At 56.1% G+C, this 21884-nt stretch overlaps 1 protein-coding gene across 1 annotated transcript in view; it reads left to right on the top strand.

The window, feature by feature from the left end:
• The window catches only part of FBH1 (F-box DNA helicase 1), a 40614-nt gene extending 38611 nt beyond the window's left edge, over nt 1-2003 (top strand). The window contains exon 21 of the mRNA XM_084280263.1: nt 513-2003. Coding sequence (XP_084136389.1) covers nt 513-626 — 114 coding nt within the window. The 3' untranslated portion in view covers nt 627-2003. The remainder of the gene's footprint in view (nt 1-512) is intronic.
• The last annotated feature ends 19881 nt before the right edge of the window (nt 2004-21884 follow it).

Raw genomic sequence — 21884 nt, 5'->3', positions numbered from 1 at the left:
TTCCCACAGATCCACTCAAACTTTGACCTCTCTTCTGAGATTAACTGTTGTGTCAGGTGAGGTTGGGTTGGAGGATGTGTCAGATCCCATCCCTGATTCCTGGAGCCTTTGCCAAGGCCACGAACACCCACCTGGGGTGGGCAGAGCTCCCCTCACCCCTGCAGAAAGGGACACTGATTTTTTGGGTCTGGTTTCAGCTTCAGTCTCACCTTGTGGGGGTTGATCCTTATGGTGTGGTGAAGGCCACGTTTCCCCAGCACTGGGAAGCACCTGGTAAATCCATTGGAGCTCCATGTCCTCAACCAGAGAGGGTGGGTGGCTCTGAGGTGTCAGGATACACGGGCACTGAGATGGGCAGCGCCTCGTCCTTCAAGGAGGTGCCCAGGGAGAGGGCAGGAGAGGTGCCAGATGCATCGTTGCTCTCTTCCCTGGGTGTCAGGAGGTTGCATCTGAGGTCAGAAGCCTTCCCCCAGCCTTCCTCTTCCCTCACACCTCTTCTCTTTCTCCCACAGAGCAATGGCACCAAGGATGCTGGTGGTTACCTTTGCCCAGCTTGCACCCACCAGCACTTCGGCTCGCTGGCACCACTCGTCCTTTCCCCACAGCTTCAGGAACAGCCCTTCTGATTCTAACAGAACCCTCCAGCTCCCCAGAGCTCCTCACCCCACCCCAGAGCCATCCTGGGTATGGGACAAAAGGCCATTGTCACATTCCCAGCTCCAAAATCAGCTGGGTATCAGAGCAGGATTTCAAACCAGCCTTGAGAGGAGCCCTCCAGGCTCTCCACCTTTTCTCCAGCACTTCCAAGCACTGGTGAATCACCACACAGCAATGACCCAAGTTATATCTAAACTGCATGGAACAGGGTGACTTCCCTCCCTGGGCATCACCCTCCATTAGCTCTGTCACCAGGAAAACACCTCCAGTGACCACGCTGCTGGGCTTTCCATGCCTATTCCATTAACACCATGAGATCACCTCAGAGCCACCAGAAGAAGACACAACACTGAAAAGTATCCAAAAACCTTTATTCCTAGAGAGCAGGCTTTTTTCTTGGAAACTGTTTTAATTAGGAAAACTTGACTTCAAAGCACTGGGAGGAAGCTGGTCATGTCTGCCAGCTAATTAACCTTCCTTAAATTGCAACAAGAGGGGTTTCCCCAGCCTCTGTCTCCCTCCTCCCTGCAGGAAACAATAAGGGAAGAAGAGAGGTGGCCCCTGAGGAGCAGCTTTGCTCTGGTTTCAGTGGAATTCACAGACAAGCTGGAGAGTTGTTTTTTTTTCCATGCTGAACTATATTCCATAACATAAAGACTCAGGAAAGTCCTTCATGCATTGGGTTGCCTCTTCCCTCCTGGTAAGAAGTCAGCCTGGGTTATGTTTATTTACCAGTAGCCATGGCACAAGCAGTGTGGTGGTCCTGTAAATCAGCTGGTGTTTTCTCTGCTTGGTGAGAGAGAGAGCAGCTCGTTGTACTGGAGTCAGGGAGAGATCAAAACTGAAACCAGTTTCAGAAGATCTCAGCTCTTGGCCACGCGCCCGGAGCTGTTTAACCACATCTGCTGGAGGAAGCTCGTGCATCCTGTTGACTTCCATGGTTATTCATTGAACAGTAGCAGCTCTGCTGGGTCTCCTTTCACTTTCAAAGCACCGGTTCCAGACAGGCTTTTCCTTGTTCTGAACACCAAAGCACAGGAGCTGACCCAGGACTCAGGGTGCTTGGGTGGAACAGCATCACTCACCGCCGACGTCGGACCCGGCATCGCCATCCCTTCCATCCAGCAACTGGGGGAGAGGCAGCACATCCAAAGGGCTGCTCCTGTCTGGCCTCCCCATCCTTCCCCACCAGCGTGGCCACCCAAAAGCCCAGGGAGATAAAGATAAAACCCAACCTCCACACGTGCTGTTGTTTTATATACAAGATATAAACATTTATACATAGACCTGCGACAGCGTCACGCTGCCTGTTCTGTAGCAGGATGGGGTGGGGGGAGAGAGTGGGGTGTGTGTGTGTGTGGGGCAATAAGTAGGTAACAGCTAATTGGGGGGTGGAGGGAAAAGAAGCCAAGGTCAGTATTTCTGAGGTCACGTTGCCTTCAGTGGGTGGCAGTGTCTGCAGTGACATCGCTCCTGCGTGTGGTCCCCGGCGAGCGGCTGGAGCTGGTGGGTACCCAGAGCTGGTGGGTACCTGGAGCCGGTGGGTACCTGGAGCCGGTGCCAAAAGTGCTCCTGAAGGATCCCTGAGCTGCATATGAGGGCTGAACCCCCCCCTCCTCCCCACCTCTCCTCCCCTAGTTGTGGTGGGATGGTGCTGGCACCCTTTGCTGCGGCTGCGGGCTCACCGGCGGGTGGCTGAAAGAGAGCAGGAAGGGGGTGAGGATGGGGCAGAGGGGTGCTCAGGTGGGTGCCTCTCTGCCCCAAGCAGAGCTGCATTCTGATTTTTGGGGGTACTTTAGGGGTGAAGCAGCTCTTAGGGATGGGACTGGTGTCCAACAACTTGGGCACTGCTTGGGGATGGGCACCCCTGTCACCCATACCCCATCCCTTGCACCCCAAACACCCTCTCTGCCGGGGCAAGCAGCCTCCTGCCTGCTCCCTGCCGACCCCCAGCACCTGCAAACCACCCCCCTCCAAACTTTGGCTCCTGAGGCAGGACACCCACCACCTCCACACCACCCTGGGGTGCTGAAGGGGGTCCACCCACCCTGTTCAGTGGGGATTCCCACCTACCTTTGGGTGCTGGAGCAGTCTCCTCCATGGGAGTCACTTGTTGAGGCTGGAAGGAGCAGCCACGTGTCCTCAGGGTGAGGATGTTCCACATGGAGAGCGGCTGGGGACAGGGACACTCTCTGCCACGTGCCACCACCACCACCATGTGGGGAAGTGTCCGTCTGTCCATCGGAGCCCAGAGCATCCTTCAGGCTGGCGGGTGCACCGAGTTACCTGGCGGTGGGTGCTCAGCCTGTGGCGAAGACGCTGGGTGGCAACACCTCGTTGCTGTGGGTGGCAGGAGCCATCATGGGGACAGACATCCCAGCCACTTCATAGACCTGCTGCGTGCGCCTGCTGGGGTGGGAGCAGGGGTGGGGGGTGGAGAAAGGGGTGTCAGAGGCTGAGCACAACTCATCACACGGGTGGAAAGACCTGGTGGGGCTCAGCACACTTACATTTTCATCCTCCAGCAGTAACAGGCCAAGATGAGGGTGACCACCAGCACTGGGACCCCTGCAAGTAGAGACACAGCAGCTGATGGGCATCTCCCAACACAGGGCGCAGCTCAAGCACAACAGCTCCAGGAAGAGCTGAAAACACTTCATCAGGTGCCCTCCCAGCCCTGGGAGGAAATTTGGGTGCTGCACCCTTTCCCCCTCTCACAGGCACAGCCCTTAACACCCCCCTCCCAAAGCCCCAGGGAGGGTTTTCAGGCTAAAAACATTGAAGGAAACAAACCCCTACTTGGCTAATGAAGAGTTTTGGGCAGCTTACCGATGGAAGATGCCAGGGTCTTGAGGGAAACTGGAAAAGAAGAGAGAAAGTGAGACTTTTAGCTGCAAAGTCAAGGAAGGATGGGGACCCTCACTAAAAAGGGGGTTGGAGAGAGGGGAAAATGCACTGGAAAAGGAAAAGAGCTTTCCCAGGGGAACCTCAGGAGGTTCAAGAAGGCCAAGTGCAGGGTACTGCACCCAGGTCGGGGCAATCCTCGTCATCAGCACATGCTGGGAGGGGATGTGCTGGAGAGCAGCTCTGCAGAGGAGGACTGGGGGGTGCTGGGGGATGCAGAGCTGCACATGAGCTGACAGTGAGCTCTCACAGCCCAGAAGGGCAACCCCATCCTGGGCTGCATCCCAGGAGTGTGGGCAGCAGATGGAGAGGGGATTCTGCCCCTCTGCTCTGCTCTGGGGAGACCCCACCTGCAGTGCTGGGTCCAGCTCTGGAGCCCTCAGCACAAGAAGGACATGGAGCTGTTTGGGCACATCCAGAGGAGCCACAAACATGACCCAAGGGCTGGAGCAGCTCTGCTGTGAAGCCAGGCTGGGAGAGCTGGGCTGGTCCAGCCTGGAGAAGAGAAGGCTCTGGGGGGAACTTACAGCACCTTCCAGTCCCTGAAAGGGCTACAAGGAAGCTGGGGAGGGACTTTTTAGGCTGGGCTGGAGTGACAGGACAAGGGATGATGGGTTTAAATTCGAAGGGGGAGATTTAGATTGGATATTAGGAAGAAATTCTTCCCTCTGAGGATGGTGAGGCCCTGACAGAGGATGCCCAGGGAGGGAAGTGGTGTCTGTCCCCTCCCTGGAGGTGTTCAAGGCCGGGTTGGATGGGGCCTTGAGCAGCCTGGGCTGGTGAGAGGTGTCCCTGCCCATGGCAGGGGGTTGGGATGATCTTTGAGGTCCCTTCCAGCCCTGACCATCCCATGACTCTATGAGTCTATCAAACAGCCTCATAGGTGGGTTACCTCCCCCAGCACAGTGGCCTGACCTGCTGCGTGTTCTGCAGGAGCGGTGGGCACAGAGGTTGTCCCCAGAGATGTCCCCAGGACTGTCCCTTCTCCCAGTATGGATGTCTGCAGTGGTGGGTGCATCTCCAGTGGCGTTGGTGCCACCTGCGATGGCCCATCGGGTCCCGGCAGCGTGGGTGGTGCTGCTGGAGAGGGGCTGGAGGTCAGGCTGGTCTCAGGGGGTTCCTCTGGGGAAAATGGTTTAAAACATTCCAATTTAGGCAAATGGAAGAGTCACACTCCAGGTGGCACCAGTATCTCAGTGCTCAGCCTCGTGCCTGCTTTGGGCAGGTCATGGCAAGGATGCTACAGCTGGTCCAGCAGCCAGGACAAGGCTGGATTTCAGGTAATTGACTTAATTCCATCACAGCCCTGACAGATCTCACTTGCCACACCACGGTGGTCATGGTTCAGCTGTGACATCAGCCACAGCAGCCCCCCCAAAACCAACCTCCCTGGGCTGTGTGTGTGTCCCCCCCCTCCTTCCTCACCCTTTTGGGTTGTCCCCTCCGTGCGCAGCGTGAGCGGGAGATCAGGGCTGGGGGTTTGTGGAGGTAGAGCTGGGTCCCCTTGGGGAAAGACACAACATGGAAACACCATCAACAGCAGCACCCACATCACTCTCCATCCTCCCCCAGTGACAGAGTCCTCCCCAAGCCCCCTACCACTTCTAGCCCCCTCCCCAGGCCCTGCTACACCCCGAGCACCGAGCGAGCGCTTACGGATGCACTGCAGCGAGGTGAGGGTCCAGTCAGGCTTGGTGGAACCAGGATGGAGGGTGCACTGGATGAGGCTGGAGGTCCCAGCTTTGCGCTTGTAGCCCGGGTTGCAGGTGTAGCGCAGGCTGGTGTTGAGCAGGGTGTTGTTTCCCACCTCGATGTGAGCGTTGGCCACATCCTTGGGGCGGCTGCATCGTGCTAGAGGTGGGATGGAGGGGAAGAGACAGGGAGAAAGAGATGGAGAGCAGGACAGGGAGGTTAGATGCTCTCCTCAACACGGCTCGAGGTGCTGAACAGCACCCAAAAGGGGCAAATCCTGCCAAAGGGTGGGAGTGGGGTACTGGTGCTGCCCCAGGGCTGGGAGAGCTTCACCCAGCCTGCAAAAAATCAGGATGGAGAAGAGGAAAACTATATTTCAGGCACATTTACAGCCACTTATTGCAGCTCCTCCAGCCCACAAAGCTTTTTCCCCAGCATTTCATCCCTGTGACGCTGTCCCAGGCCGACAGCCCCAGTTGCTCACCCCCCCCCCCCTTTGTTTTCTCTGCTTGTTTTTCCAGCCAGATGTGAAAAATTCCAGGTGCTGTGTGAGTCTTCCAGCCATTTCCCAGGGTTTGTTTATTTTCCCCCACCAGAAGCTGCAGCCCCACAGCCTCAGAGGGGGCTGGAATCTGAGCATCACTTGTCTGAGCGATGTGGCTGTGAGGAGCTCTGGGTTTCAGCTTTTCTTATCCCCAAAAGAGCTTGTTGTTTCCTCTTTGGCCCTGATTTGAGGTCAGTTTTGCAAGAGGGTGTTACAGCATCACTTCTTTTCTCTGACACACTAGAGAAAGTCTCTTGGTTGCACCCAGACACCTTCCACAGCGTGGGAACAGCTCATCCACCACCCCTCACCCCCAGTGCCACCTCCTGTCCCTCCCAACATGAGCTGCTGTGGAGAGGTGATGCTCCAGTGCTTGGGATGGAGCGATGCACAGCGGGAGAAAGCAAGATGCAGTCAGGCTGGGTTGGTCCACAGCTGGGCTGGATCGGTCCACAGCTGGGCTGGATGGATGCACAGCTGGGATGCTGCACAAAGACATTGAGCTACCTATCACCAGGATGTGGTGCATGTGTGAGATGGAGCTGGGATGTCATTCGTGGCTGAGATGGAGCGATGCACACCTGGGATGGAGAGATGCAGGGCTGGGATGGAGAGATGCAGGGCTGGGATGTCATTCATGGCCAGGATGGAGTGATGCACAGCCAGGATGGAGAGATTCATGGCTGGGATGCAGTGATGCACAGCTGGGATGTCATTCATGGCTGAAATAGAGCTATGCAGGGCCAGGATGGAGAGATTCATGGCCAAGATGGAGCAATGCACAGCTGGAATGTCATTCATGGCCAGGATGAAGCAATGCACAGCTGGGATGGAGCGATGCATGGCTGGGATGTTGTGCACAGCCAGGATGGAGCGATGCACGGCTGGGATGGAGCAAAGCATGGCCAGGATGGAGAGATGCATGGCCTGGATGAAGAGATGCATAGCTAGGATGTCATTCATGGCTGAGACAGAGCTATGTAGGGCCAGGATGGAGAGATTCATGGCCAGGATGTAGCAATGCACAGCTGGAATGTCATTCATGGCCAGGATGAAGCAATGCACAGCTGGGATGGAGCGATGCATGGCCAGGATGGAGAGATTCACATCCAGGATGGAGAGATTCACAACCAGGATGCAGAGATTCACAATCAGGATGGAGCAATGCATGGCTGGGATGTCATTCATGGCCAGGATGGAGAGATTCACATCCAGGATGGAGAGATTCACACCCAGGATGGAGCAATGCATGGCTGGGATGTCATTCATGGCCAGGATGGAGAGATTCACAACCAGGATGGAGAGATTCACATCCAGGATGGAGAGATTCACAACCAGGATGGAGAGATTCACACCCAGGATGGAGCAATGCATGGCTGGGATGTCATTCATGGCCAGGATGGAGAGATTCACAACCAGGATGGAGAGATTCACATCCAGGATGGAGAGATTCACAACCAGGATGGAGAGATTCACACCCAGGATGGAGAGATTCACATCCAGGATGGAGCAATGCACGGCTGGGATGTCATTCATGGCCAGGATGGAGAGATTCACAACCAGGATGGAGAGATTCACATCCAGGATGGAGCAATGCACGGCTGGGATGTCATTCATGGCCAGGATGGAGAGATTCACATCCAGGATGGAGAGATTCACATCCAGGATGGAGAGATTTGCATCCAGGATGGAGAGATTCACATCCAGGATGGAGAGATTCACAACCAGGATGGAGCGTTGCACAGCTGGGGGGTTGTGCACAGCCAGGATGTGATGCACAGCCAGGCTGACTCGATGTCCAGCACCCAGCTGGGATGGAGAGGTGCCCAGCACGTTCCGTACGGAGGGACGCGCAGTTGGGCTGGGGTTGGGAGTGGGATGGTGATGGGAGCACGGTGGGGATGGCAGTGAGGTGGCAGTGGGGCCAGAGCATGACAGGGATGGGAATGCACCAGTGATGGGGACAGGAACCTGCTGGGGACAGGGGGAGTGATGGCAGTGGGGACAGGAGCACTGTGGGGACAGGAGCACCGTAGAGACAGGGGCACCGTGGGGAAAGGGGCACAGAGGGGACAGGAGCACCATGGTGATGGGGACAGGCACCCAACCTGCTCCCCCAAGCACCCAAACCACCCAGAGATAAAACCAGCTCCTTGATCTTAACGAATCCCTTGCCCCCATTTGTTCTGCACCCCCAAGCACCCCAGGGGTGTCTGCTGCGTTACGGTGCTTGGGTGGGTCTGTGCTCTGTGTGTGTGTGTGTGTCCCATACTGGGATGCCCCAAAGAGCTGCAGCCACCGTGCCTGGTGGGCAGAAGCGATGTGGTGGCCTCACATGTGTGCTGAGCAGGTCGGGTCTCAGCCGCCTCTCAAGGCAGTGGGGAGGCTTTGGCGCTTCGAGGAAACGCCGCGGGGCTGTTTCCCAACAGCCTCACACGTCACCAGACCTGAAGCCATGCCATAAAAGCCATTAAAAGCCCTCCCAGAGCCAAGACAGCCACATCTGCAGAGGGGAATGCAGTGGAAAATCCAGCCAGGAAAAGCAGGGACCCAAGAGGCTTCCTGCTGCCTTTCGGCTTTTAAGCCTGATCTTACCATCCCAGTCCAGCCCAGCTGATCTCACAGGAAAAGAATTCCCTCTTCCAAAAACTATGCCCAAGTCAGAATCACAGAATGACAAGGTTGGAAAAGCCCTTTAAGATCATCAAGTCCAACCATTCCCATCCTGTGCTGCCCCAGCTCCCTGAGCACCTCATCTCCCCTCTGTTCAACACCCCCAGGGCTGGGGACTCAGCCCCCTCCCTGGGCAGCCTGTGCCACAGCCCCACAACTCTGCCAGGGAAGAACTTTGCCCTCCCAGCTGAGCTGACCCTGCCCTGGGGCAGCTTGAGCCCATTGCCCCTTGGCCCAGCTCCTGGCCCCTGGCTGCAGAGACCATCACCCACCTCTCTGCACCCTCCTGGAAGGGCAGGGCAGGTGGGGAGAAGGGCTCCCCTCAGCCTCCTCTTCTCCAGGCTCAACACCCCCAGCTCCCTCAGCTGCTCCTCACAGGATTTGCCCTCCAGCCCCTTCCCCAGCCTGGTTGCCCTTCTCTGCACTCGCTCCAGGACCCCCATGTCCTTCTGGTGCTGAGGAGCCCAGAACTGGACCCAGCACTCCAGCTGCAGCCTCCCCAGTGCCCAGCCCAGGGGCACAAGCCCCTCCCCAGCCCTCCTGGCCACGCTGGCTCTGACACAAGCCAGGCTGCCCTTGGCCTTCCTGGCCCCCCGGGCACACTGCTGGCTCCTGGGCAGGCTGAGCTCACCCCACACCCCCAAGTCCTTCTCTGCCTTTGATGGCCCAAACTCGCTGCCCTCTGAGACTCCGACCCCAGCATCTCATGGGATCACTGTGGGGATTTTGGTTGGTTTGAAGAGACAAAACACATGCCAAGGAGGAGAAAGGGAGGAAATCTTTGGGAATTCCATCTTACAGCCCCAGAGCTGCGTGGCTAAGATAGAGACTTTCTTTTATTCCTTGGTAGCGAATTGGAAATGGTGTAAAACACAGATGGACAAGTTGTGATAAAGTTCTTGCTTCCAAACAAGGAGATCTGCAGCCACTACAACCCTCTCCCTCTCTTGTTTGCTTATTTATTTGGGCAGGTTGATTAATTCTTTGAACCTGGGCACCGCTGAGGACTTGGCACACGGAAAACAAACACCCATCTTCTTTTTTCCTGTTTAATTCAAGGAAAAGCTCACAAGATTCTCCTAGAACAGCCTAAAATGAGCATTTTTCTATGCTGTGGGGGGACCTCATTGCAGCCATCCAGGGAGCAGAGGAACAGGAGGGGAATGGGCTTGTTAAAGGGCAGAGACTGGCAGGACAAGGGGGATGGGGTGAAGCTGGAGGAGGGAAGGGGGAGATGAGATATTAGGGGGAAGTTCTTTGGAGAGAGAGTGGTGAGGGGCTGGAAGGGGCTGCCCAGAGAGGGGGTGGGTGCCCCATCCCTGGGGGTGTTCAAGGCCAGGTTGGATGGAGCCCTGGGCAACCTTGTGCAGCTCCAGGCCTGGAGGTTGGTGTCCCTGCCTGTGTCAGGGGGGTTGGAGCTCTGGGACCCTTGGGGTCCCTTCCAATCCAGCCCAGTCTGGGATTCTATGATGATTCTGCTCATCTCCATTCCCTTCCAGCTTTGCCCATTGAGTTTCCCCATTGATCTGGCAGCCCAAGGACTCATTAGCCACCATCCCAAAGGAGCTGGGGTGCCAGGTACCAGCGTTCCTGGGGAAACACCTCCTGTTTCCATTCCAATCCTCCACATCCCACTGATGAGTTTCCAGGTGGAGACACACACGCAGCACTCAGGGCTTTGGCAGGGGAGGGGGGGTTGGACCCAATGATCTCTTGAGGTCCCTTCCAAGCCCTACAACTCTGTGATTCACTGGGTCCTTTGCTGTTTGCCTGATTAATTGATGTTTGCATTGTGCTCTGTGCCAGGGATCTCACATGATGTCGGCGAGGGGGGAGCTTGTCGCAGCACGTCCGGAAGCGAAACACTCCGGGCTGGAAGCCAGGATGATCCCAAGGATGGTGGAGATGCTGCTCTGCACTGTCATCCCAGCTTCACGGGGCTGCAGGAGGCTGCACAACCCCAACCAGACAGCAGAGAACCCGCACACTGGGCGAACATGGCCTCAAACACCTCAGATCACCCCGTTTTTCTGCCCCAAAACGATGGTCCCAAGTGCATCACAGCCACCAGGTCCAGCACGGGACCGTTGGAGGGTATTGCCTTCAGGGAGAGCTATTTTTAGGCTGGATCTGGAACCTGCCTGGCAGCACAGGCAGCTCTTCCTTATTTTTGCCACTGGAGTAACTTTCCAGCCCGGCGCTGCACCTGCCAGCTCGTTAGAAATAGGAATCAACTCATTTTTGGGGAGGGTACCGAAGCTTCATCAGCAGGCAGGAGCCTGGCAAAGGGAGAGTATTAAGGCTCTGCAAATCCCTTCCACCCTTATTTCCTGAGTTCCAGTGGAAATCCTTCACAATTCCAGTGAATTGAGTGTTTCCTATGGACTTGCTGCTGCCGCCGGCGGCTTCCTGGAGCTGTCAGCATCCGTGGCTCCTCCACCATCCACGCTGAGCTGCCACGGGGATTTCTTCCCCCCCACACACACACCCCCACCCCCACCTCCCTCTCTCCCCTTTCCCCAAGTTACTTTTGGAAACATGAGATGGGATCTGATGATCCCGGTCTGGTGATGATACGAGTCCCAGTCCCGTGGTAACGTTCCAGAGCCTTGGAAAAGTCCCAGTCCCGTGGAAAAGGCACACAGCCCACCCAGGGTGAAACCCTGCAGTGATGCAGCTCCCCATGGGTCTATCCCCTGGACCCTAAAAATCAGCCCCCCCCCCCGCCCCAGTCTCCCTGGTGGGGAGGTGAAGTGGGTACCCAGGGAGGGAGGTGGGGAGCTGGTTGGGGTGCAGGGTGGGGTGTGAGGGGAACGTGGGGTGTGCGGCGCAGGGAGCATGGGGAGCGGTGTGGGTGCCTTGGCAGGAGCCTGGGCACCCATGGGTGCAACGTGGCCACCTTTTGGGGGGGGGGGGGAGGGAGTGTGGGGACCCCAGGGTGCAGCGTGGGCACCCCAGAGGGGCTGCAATGGGCACCTAGAGAGAAATGAGGGAGAGGAGAGGACTGCGGGGGGGAGTAGGGTGGGCACCCCAGGAACGGCCGGGGGGCACCCCGGGGGGAGGGCGCGGGGATCCCGGCGGCGGGTCGGGGGGAGCCGGGGGAACCCCGCTTACCGGTCTCAGCGACGGCCCAGGGCAGCAGGAGAGCGACGGTACCGCAGAGGAGAGGCAGCAGCGGCCGTGCCATGGGCTGGAGGAGCCGGTGGCGGGGCTGAGCCGGAGCGGGGGGCTCAGGGCTCCCGCGGGGGCTCCGCGGCGCTGCCCCGCCGCCGGACATGCCCGGCGTGGCCCGGCCCCCCCCCTTCCCCTTTCGCTTTCGCTTTCGAGCCGGGGCGACCCAGAGGGACGCACCGCCCAGCCGGGATGGGGAGCCCCCGGGGAGGGAGAGGGTACCCCGGGGTAGGGGAGAGGGGGTGGGGGGTGTAACGCCCGGGGGATGGGGGTACCCCTGTGGGGATGTAATGCCCCGGGGAATGTAATACCTGGGGGGGGGAGGCAATAGCGGGGAGGGGGAGGGGGGATGGGATGGGATGGGGGATTCATTGCCTGGGGGGGGGATGAGATAGCGGCAAGGGGGGGGGTGCAATACCGGGGAGGGGGAGGGATGGGATGGGGGATTCATTGCCTGGGGGGGAGGATGAGATACCTGCAAGGGGGGGGATGCAATACCAGGGGGTGGGAGGGGGGATGGGATGGGATGGGATGGGATGGGATGGGATGGGATGGGATGGGATGGGATGGGGGATTCATTGCCGGGGGGGGGGGGATGAGATACCTGCAATGGTGGGGATGCAATACCGGGGGGGGGAGGGATGGGGGATTCATTGCCGGGGGGGGGGGGGATGAGATACCTGCAAGGGGGGGGATGGAATACCGGGGCGGGGGAGGGATGGGATGGGGGATTCGTTGCTGGGGGGGGTGGCATAAGATACCTGCAAGGGGCGGGATGCAATACCGGGAGGGTGGGGGATTCATTGCCCGGGGAGGGGTTGAGATACCTGCAAGGGGGGGATGCAATACCGGGGAGGGGGAGGGATGGGATGGGATGGGATGGGATGGGATGGGATGGGATGGGATGGGATGGGATGGGGGATCCATTGCCGGGGGGGGGGGGATGAGATACCTGCAAGGGGGGGGATGCAATACTGGGGGTGGGGGGAGGGATGGGATGTGGGATTCATTGCCGGCGGGGGGGGGATAAGATACCTGCAAGGGGCGGGATGCAATACCAGGAGGGTGGGGGATTCATTGCCCGGGGAGGGGTTGAGATACCTGCAAGGGGGGGGATGCAATACCGGGGTGCGGGGGGAGGGATGGGGGATTCATTGCCTGGGGGGGGGGGTAAGATACCTGCAAGTGGGGGATGCAATACCAGGGGGGAGGGGGATTCATTGCCTGGGGGGGGGATGAGATACCTGCAAGGGGCGGGATGCAATACCAGGGGAGGGGGATTCATTGCCCGGGGAGGGGTTGAGATACCTGCAAGGGGGGGGATGCAATACCGGGGTGGGGGAGGGATGGGATGGGATGGGATGGGATGGGATGGGATGGGATGGGATGGGATGGGGGATTCATTGCCGGGGGGGGGGGGGGGATGAGATACCTGCAATGGTGGGAATGCAATACCGGGGAGGGGGGAGGGATGGGATGGGGGATTCATTGCCGGGGGGGGGATAAGATACCTGCAAGTGGGGGATGCAATACCAGGGGGGAGGGGGATTCATTGCCGGGGGGGGGCATAAGATACCTGCAAGGGGGGGGGTGCAATACCAGGGGGGAGGGGGATTCATTGCCTGGGGGGGGGAATGAGATAGCTGCAAGGGGGGGGATGCAATACCGGGGGGGGGAGGGATGGGATGGGGGATTCATTGCCGGGGGGGGTGGGGGATGAGATAGCTGCAATGGTGGGGATGCAATACCGGGGGGGGGAGGGATGGGATGGGGGATTCGTTGCTGGGGGGGGTGGCATAAGATACCTGCAAGGGGCGGGATGCAATACCGGGAGGGTGGGGGATTCATTGCCGGGGGAGGGGGATGAGATAGCTGCAAGGGGGGGGATGCAATACCGGGGGGGAGGGGGATTCATTGCCTGGGGGGGGGATGAGATAGCGGCAAGGGGCGGGATGCAATACCGGGGGGGAGGGGGATTCATTGCCGGGGGGGGGGGATGAGATACCTGCAAGGGGGAGGATGCAATACCGGGGGGGGGGAGCAGGCAGATGGGATGGGGGATTCATTGCCGGGGGGGGGGGTAAGATACCTGCAAGTGGGGGATGCAATACCAGGGGGGAGGGGGATTCATTGCCTGGGGGGGGGATGAGATACCTGCAAGGGGCGGGATGCAATACCAGGGGAGGGGGATTCATTGCCCGGGGAGGGGTTGAGATACCTGCAATGGTGGGAATGCAATACCGGGGAGGGGGGAGGGATGGGATGGGGGATTCATTGCCCAGGGGGGGGGGATAAGATACTTTCAAGGGGGGGGAAGCAATACCGGGGGGGAGGGGGATTCATTGCCCGGGGGGGGCATGAGATACCTGCAAGGGGGGGGGGATGCAATACCGGGGGGGAGGGGGGAGGGATGGGGTGGGGGATTCATTGCCCGGGGGGGGGGGGGGGGTTGCAATACCGGGGGTGGGGATGGGGGATTCATTGCCTGGGGGGGGGGGGATGCAATACCGGGGGGGGGAGGGGGATTCATTGCCTGGGGGGGGGATGAGATACCTGCAAGGGGGGGGATGCAATACTGGGGGTGGGGATGGGGGATTCATTGCCGGGGGGGGTTGGGGGGTGAGATACCTGCAAGGGGGGGTGGGGGGGGTGCAATACCTGTGGGATGCAGTAGAGGAGGGTTGGGGGGGTGGGTGGCCCAATAGCCAGGGAGGGGATGCAGTACCTGGGGGGATGCGATTTGGTACCCGAGGGAGGATGCAGTATGCAGAGAGGGGGGGTGATATCCAGGGGGTATGAGATGCAGGGAGGTGGGGGGGTGGCAGGTTATGAGATACCCAGGGCAGGGGGTGGGGAAATGAGATATCTGAAGGGAGTGGTGTGCATTTCCCAGGGGGATGAGGTATCAGGGAGTGGGAGGTAATGCCCAGAGGCAGGGATGTGATACCCCTAGAGAGAGATCCTGGGGTGATGCAATGCTCAGGGGTCCATGGTGATGCAGATATCACGGTGCTGGAGCTTGCTGGTCCCCAGGCAAACCTTCTAATTGGAAGTCCAGCTACGATTCAAGGCCCTGGAAGATCTACAGAGCTCCTACACTGGACTCCAGCCTGCACCGTGCCTGGGGCAGTGCTGCTCCCCGCAGGTCCTGCTGACAATAAATCCTCCCTAAACTGCCCCATGGGTGCTTGCTCCTGGCCCCCTGGCTTTGTCCACCCTGTTTTTCCCCTTCTCTTGATCCCAAGTGATTTTGTCATGGCAGTGAGTATCACAACGTAGCTTCCCGATGACAAGAGGGAAGGAAAAAGGGCTATTGGGGGGATACAATTTCATGGCCAATTAGCCATTTGTTTCATGAAAAGTGGGTCAATTCTCCCTCTGCCTCTCAAGGAGAAGAGAGCATTAACCTCCTTTAACCTGCCCTGAAGCAGAAGAGAGTCATTGAAGGTGACCCAACCCGTTGACAAAGCACTTGACCCTGTCAAGTGAATTTTACAAACAACTTATGGGATAGAAACATCCAGGGTCATGCAGATAGAAACGATGCACCAGTTATGCCCCAGTTAAGCCAGACCTCAGCTACCTGGGGCTCGGTGTTTAGGTTGAGGTGATTAAGCACACTCTATAATCTATGTACTCTGGACAGGTTGGGGTTTCACATGATGAGCGTTATGAAAAGCAATCAGTAGGTTAGAGTTCGCCCACGGCTTACGCAAGGGATGGCTGATGGGGTAACAAGACTGGGGTTTGGTAAAGAAAATATGGCCTGGGAAAGCTTGTTGTGGGTTTGTGTGGCTGGGTGCTGGTGGAGGAGGGGGGCTGCAGGGGTGGGTTCTGCAAGGAGCAGCCAGCAGCTCTCTGCAGGCCCCACAGAGCAAACACCAGCTGGCTCAAGGCTGGAGTCGCTGCTGACCAAGGCTGAGCCCATCAGTGATGGTCACAGCGCCTCTGGGATCACATTTAGGAGAAAAAACCCACAAAGAGCTGCTTTTTGCCTCAGAGAAGGGAGTGAGAAGGTGTGAGGAGCTGTGCAGGCATCAAGGGCAGGGAAGGAGGGCAGGAGGCAGCCCAGGTGCTGGAGGAGAGATGCCCCTGCAGCCCCTGGAGAAGCCCATGGTGGAGCGGGTGGACCAGCCCCAGACCCCCCCTGCAGCCCGTGAGAGGCCCCAGGCTGGAGCAGGGGGAGACAGACAGGAGATGCTGGGACCCACGCTGGGGCAAGGCCCTGGCAGGACCTGCAGAGACACAGAGAGGAGACAGACCCACGCTGGAGCAGGTTTGCTGGGGGGGAGACGACTTGTGACCCTGTGGGGTCCAGGCTGGAGCAGTCTGGGCCTGAGAGACACCCTGTGCTTGCTGCCTGCACCCATAGCTGAGACCCACACTGGGGAAGAGCTGAAGCCCCACGGGAAAGGACTCAGGTTGGAGAAGTTCCTGGACTGTCTGCTGTGGGTGGGACCCCACGGTGCAGCAGGGGAAGGGGGTGAGGAATGTGTCCCCCCCCCCAGCTAAGAAGCTAAAACAACTGGTGAGGAACTGACCCAAACCCCCATTCCCCCAGTCCCTGCCCCTCCCTGAGCCACAATGGGGGGAAGAAGGGAGTGAAATCCTGACTGGAGTGCAGTCTGCTGAGAAGGGAGGGCTGGGGGGAGGTGCTTTAAGATCTGGTCACACTTCTCATCACCCGACTCTGGTGTCACTGGGGGTGCAGGGCAGGGTCATCAATTAGAGAGTTTTCTGTCCTTTATTCCATGTTGAGTCTTTTCTGCCCATGACACTGATTGCAGAATGATCTCTCCCTGTCCTTATCTCCACTCCTGAGCCTCTTGATATCTATTTTCCCCCCTGCCCAGCTGCAAAGGGCAGTGATGGAGCAGCTTTGGTGGGCATCTGGCCTCCAGCCAGGGTCACACCACCACCAAACTTTACCCTTCTTCCCTTTCCTTCAAAAGCCATACCAAACCCAATCCTGTCATCGCTGTTTCTGGGGGAGGATTTATTGCAATCCTTGTAAAAACAACTTCTGTATCTACTGATCTTCCAAATGATGTGTGAGGGGTTAGATAGGCCAAACTGGAGAACTGCAATGTCTGAGAAGGGCGCAGTTTCAGCATGTCAGAGCTGCTGAATGACTTCATGAATGAGTTCCAGCACTGCCTCGCTGAGCCCTGTCTCAGGAAGCCCCTTCACACATTGTCCCCCATCACACAACATCAGAGGATCCATCCCACTTTGTCACTGACCCACATGAGGGCTGGAGCAGCTCCCCTATGGAGAGAGGCTGAGGGAGCTGGGCTGGGTCAGCCTGGAGAAGAGAAGGCTGTGGGGGGACCTCATTGCACCTTCCAGTCCCTGAAGGGAGCAGAGGAACAGGAGGGGAATGGGCTTGTTAAAGGGCAGAGACTGGCAGGACAAGGGGGCTGGAGTGAAGCTGGAGGAGGGAAGGGGGAGATGAGATATTGGGGGAAAGTTCTTTGCAGAGAGAGTGGTGAGGGGCTGGAAGGGGCTGCCCAGAGAGGGGGTGGGTGCCCCATCCCTGGGGGTGTTCAAGGCCAGGTTGGCTGGGGCCCTGGGCAACCTTGTGTAGCTCCAGGCCTGGAGGTTGGTGTCCCTGCCTGTGGCAGGGGGGTTGGAGCTCTGTGATCCTTGGGGTCCCTTCCAATACAGCCCAGTCTGGGATTCTATGATGATTCTGTGTATGGATGTGACCCCAAAGCATCCCTCACAGCGGGACATAACCAAGAGCTGAGCACAGCTTCTGTATTTTCAGAGGGTTTCAGGGGTTGGACTCAATGATCCCTTGAGGTCCCTTGCAACCCCTACAATTCTGTGATCCCACTTCCAAGGTAACCATTTGAGAGCTGTCTGCTTCCAACTGCTTTGAATATGTGAGAAACATTTTTTGTGCTGAGCTATCTCCTTCCTGCTGTTTTTGGGAAGGTCAGGCAGAAGTGGTTTAGGAATTCTGCTGAGCTTTTGTTTATTTCTCCTTGGATGGAGCATGTGGAAGGCTTTTACTATTGACCGTGACTCTTGAACTGAAGATTTTGGGGTAAGAACAGCTGGATTCTAGGTCAGGACAAGAGGTAAGTCCAATGTCTTTGAGGACAAACTGCTCATAGCACAGGGGGAATGAAGAGCAACCACCTTCCTGGGCAAAAACAATGCCTTATACAGCGGCACAGCACAAGATCCAACAATTCATTGAGCTGCTTTTGTTTTTCTTTGCGGACTTTGCCAGGAATGATTTCATTTCTTATCAGCTCTGACATGTGTGTTCCTGTACCGAGCGCCTATAACCCACTCGGGATGTGAGTTCATCATAAAACGGTCTTATCTCCCAGGAATATTTGGGACTATGGTTCATTCTTGCTGATTGCATATGCTAAGGTACTAATGCTGGCAGCAAACCATTCATAAAGATTAAGTTTATGAGCTGGAATGATTCCCCATCAAGTTAGCATCCCTGCTTTAATTTTATCTTACCTGCTAATTAACAGTGCAGGCAAGAAGCTGTCTGAGCCCATCTCCTCTCTCCCAAAGCAGTGCTGCTCACTCTGCTTGGAAAAATCAAAATATAACCCTGGAAAAAACCTAACCCCCCCCCAAATTAAACTGATATGGGAGTTTTTTGTTAACCAGGAAGAAATTACAGTGATAACATTTTGTATTAGGGGAGGGACAAAAAGTCTTGAGCCTCTCTAATGAAAGAAGCAGAAGGTTTTTCTGGTGGTGTGATAATAATTATCCCTGCTGGGACTGTGCTGCTAATGCTCAGAGAAGGCATGGGGTTTTGAGAGGCAAAAGTAAGTGTGCTCTACACCTGCAGGGACTAAGTGAGGTTGGTGTGACAGCACTTCCCATCCAGGAGACTATAAATGCTTTATGATGACCTTTATTATTTTTAATGATCTTATTGTATGGGTGTTGCAGATTAGTTGGAAGAGCTAAAGATGTTGGATAGTACTAATAGTGGTAGGAAGAACAGTAACTAATAACTGTGTCCAGTTCTGGGCTCCCTGGGATAAAAAAGCCAGGGATCTCCTGGAGAGAGTCCAGAGGAGGGACAGAGATGATGAGAGGCCTGGAGCATCTCCCCTGTGAGGAAAGGCTGAGGGAGCTGGGGCTGTTCAGCCTGGAGAGAAGAAGCCTGAGAGGGGATCTGATCACTGGTTCTCAAGAGCTGAAGGGTGGGACCCAGGGGGCCATGGGCAGCCTCTGCTCAGTGTCTGTGGGGACAGGACAAGGGGCGATGGGCTCAAGTGTGAGCACAGGGAGTTCCCCCCCAATGTGGGGCAGAACTTCTTCCCAGTGAGGGTGAGGGAGCCCTGGGACAGGCTGCCCAGGGGGTGTGGAGTCTCCTTCTCTGGAGAGATTCCAGCCCCATCTGGACACCGCCCTGTGTGCCCTGTCCTAGGGACCCTGCTTTGGCAGGGGGTTGGACCCCATGATCTCTGGGGGTCCCTTCCAACCCCTGTAATTCTGTGATTCTGATTCTGTGAAGAGTGTAATAGTCTAATAACAGCAAAATGAAGACAAAGACAAAGAAGACATAGACAACCAAGTTGAAGAAGATGAAGAAAATGAATACAAAGACAAAGAAGAGGAAGTGGATGAAGATGAAGAAAATTAAGTAAGAAGAAGATGGTTCAGTGCTTAGCATTGTAGGCAAGGCCATTCTCAGGCAAAAGCTAAAACACACCACACTTAATGGCTTTTACACATTGATGCACATTGAAAACTTCCCTTTTTGGGGCAGAAATTGGTAGAACTGGTCCAAACAGAGTGGCTCTGCTGCCCAGAGGGACACCCTGATGACAGGTATGAATGAGCCCCATGTTGTGTTTGCTTCATCTGGCTGGAGAGGATCCTCTCTTTCTGGAAGCTGCTCCTGAGCTCAACCAGATGAATTACTCATGTTGGAGTCTCTGGAAGTGTGACTTTGCTGCTGAGGAATCTCTTTGGGGGCGGGTGAGGGGCAGGGCAGGGTGTGCACAGCGTTCGGGCTCTCAGGGAATCTCCGCTGGGAATTTTTTGGAGATTCAGCTCCTTTTCCACTTGGAGTGATAAGAGCTGGTGGAGGAGGAAGTGCTGATGAAACCACAAAAGGGGCTTTTCTGCCTTGGGGTTGTTTTGGGTCTTAACTTCTGGTTTTCCTGACTTTTGGCAATTTCAGTTCTCAGTTCGTACGGTCAGCAGGGAGAAGCACCGCTGCTTCTTCTCAAAGACAACTAGGAGTATTTTTCCACAAGCCTCTATATTACTCTATTTACTCCAATCCTACAAGGCAAGAGTTACTTATACCAGAACTGCAGCCACTGATGAAACACAAGGCTGTAAAATTTCCATCTGGAGGTTGGACACATCCCCTTTTGCCTGTCACATTCCCCAGAGGATTTCTTTTAAAGCAAAATTAATTCTCCTTAATCTCTGATAGTTAAGAGGAGGATGGAAGATTTACAGCATCACTTTCTAGGAGCACATAAATGTCTATCACATGGGGCTGGTTTCCTTTTTCCTTTCCCTGGGGTGAAACAAAATGTGTGGAATATCATTTGCCTGCTGCTAGGCAGCACAATAAATCATGGGCAGGTTGTGTCACAGTGTAGGGAAGATCCTCTCCATACATTCATCTTTAAATCACAGAACTGTAGGGGTTAGAAGGGACCTCAAGAGATCATCAAGTCCAACCCCCCCAAAAAAACCCTGGTGTTTGTAAAATTCAGTGTGCTCCTGGTTGACATTGAAGGCTGTAAATTAGGGTAGGTTAGAAATCTTGATTTTAAAAGCCTTGTGGAGAGCAAATTGCCCTGCATTACTGGAAGGGCTTGCAGGAAACCACGTTGTCCTTCCTTCTAATTAAAGTAGGAAGATTCTCATTGACCTCTACCAGTAGTTGAAAGAAATAGCTTGTTGTAGCCAACTAAAATCAAGGGGGAAAAATCATGTTTGTGAGTTGGGTTTTATTTTGCAAACCTTCTCCTGTCTGCAGGTAGCCAAGGTTTTGGAAGCTCTGACTGGGCTTTAGGGCAAGACTGGAGGAAAAGCTCATTGAGGGGCTGGAGGAAGGGGGCTGCCACTCCTTGTCCTTCCTGGGAGGATGGTTGTTTTGAACGTGCTGACCGAGTGCGTTGTCCACCCACAGCAATGCCTTTCCCCAAGGCGTCCTGGGGGGTTGCAGAGAGGCTGAGAAGAAACCAGCCAAGGGCTCCAAGCTTGGTATTTACAGATGATTCTCTCTAAATCATGGTTTTGGAGACGTAGTGGTGTGCAAGTAAGGAGGGGAAGGTAGCCTACAAGCTGACTCATTAACCCAGGTAGTTGCTAAAACTCTTTGCACAAGTATATTCATATCCTTCCTCCAACCATTGTCCAGAAGAGGATTAAGCCAGTGCTGCTGCTCCTGAAGGCCACCAGAGGTGTAACCATGCCCTCATCAAACTTGGATTCAGCGTGTAACAGCTTCAGTAAGGCATAAATGTGGCAGCAAGGATAGAAACTATCAGTTGAAATGGTTTTCCAGGATGCTAAACCTCCGTGGCCAGAGTTGAGGGCGTCTGTAGAGATGCTAGACAGCTGTCAGAGAAGGACCTGGGGGTGTTGGGTGACTGCAGATTGAACACGAGCCAGCAGTGTGCCAAGGGGGCCAAGAAGGCCAAGGGCAGCCTGGCTTGTGTCAGAGCCAGCGTGGCCAGGAGGGCTGGGGAGGGGATTGTGCCCCTGGGCTGGGCACTGGGGAGGCTGCAGCTGGGGTGCTGGGGCCAGTTCTGGGCTCCTCAGCACTAGAAGGACATGGGGGTCCTGGAGCGAGTGCAGAGAAGGGCAACCAGGCTGGGGAAGGGGCTGGAGGGCAAATCCTCTGAGGAGCAGCTGAGGGAGCTGGGGGTGCTGAGCCTGGAGAGGAGGAGGCTGAGGGGAGACCTCAAGAGAGGTGGGGAGATGGTGAGCACAGCATTTCAAAGACATCTGTGGAGCTCTGCCACCCATGTGACAGCTGGGGAGTGCTACCACTGGAGCTAGCCAGCCAAAGAGGATGAAATTAGAGTTAGGACCTTGGCTTGGAGTAGCAAAGTCCCATTAATGAATTAAATTCGGAGAGGAGGCGATGAACTGGTGCAGAGGATTAGGTTTCAGTCAAGGAATGACAGGGATTCTGAAAACAGTAGCAGAAGAGAAGAGTAATTGATGAAAAGCCTCAGACTTGACTTATTTTTCATGAATCCACAGTTCTGGAATGAGATGC

The sequence above is a fragment of the Gallinula chloropus genome (assembly GCF_964237585.1).
Source record: "Gallinula chloropus genome assembly, chromosome: 1".
Lineage (NCBI taxonomy): Eukaryota > Metazoa > Chordata > Aves > Gruiformes > Rallidae > Gallinula > Gallinula chloropus.
The sequence above is the reverse complement of the archived record's forward strand: the minus strand, read 5'-3'. Positions and strand labels throughout refer to the sequence as shown.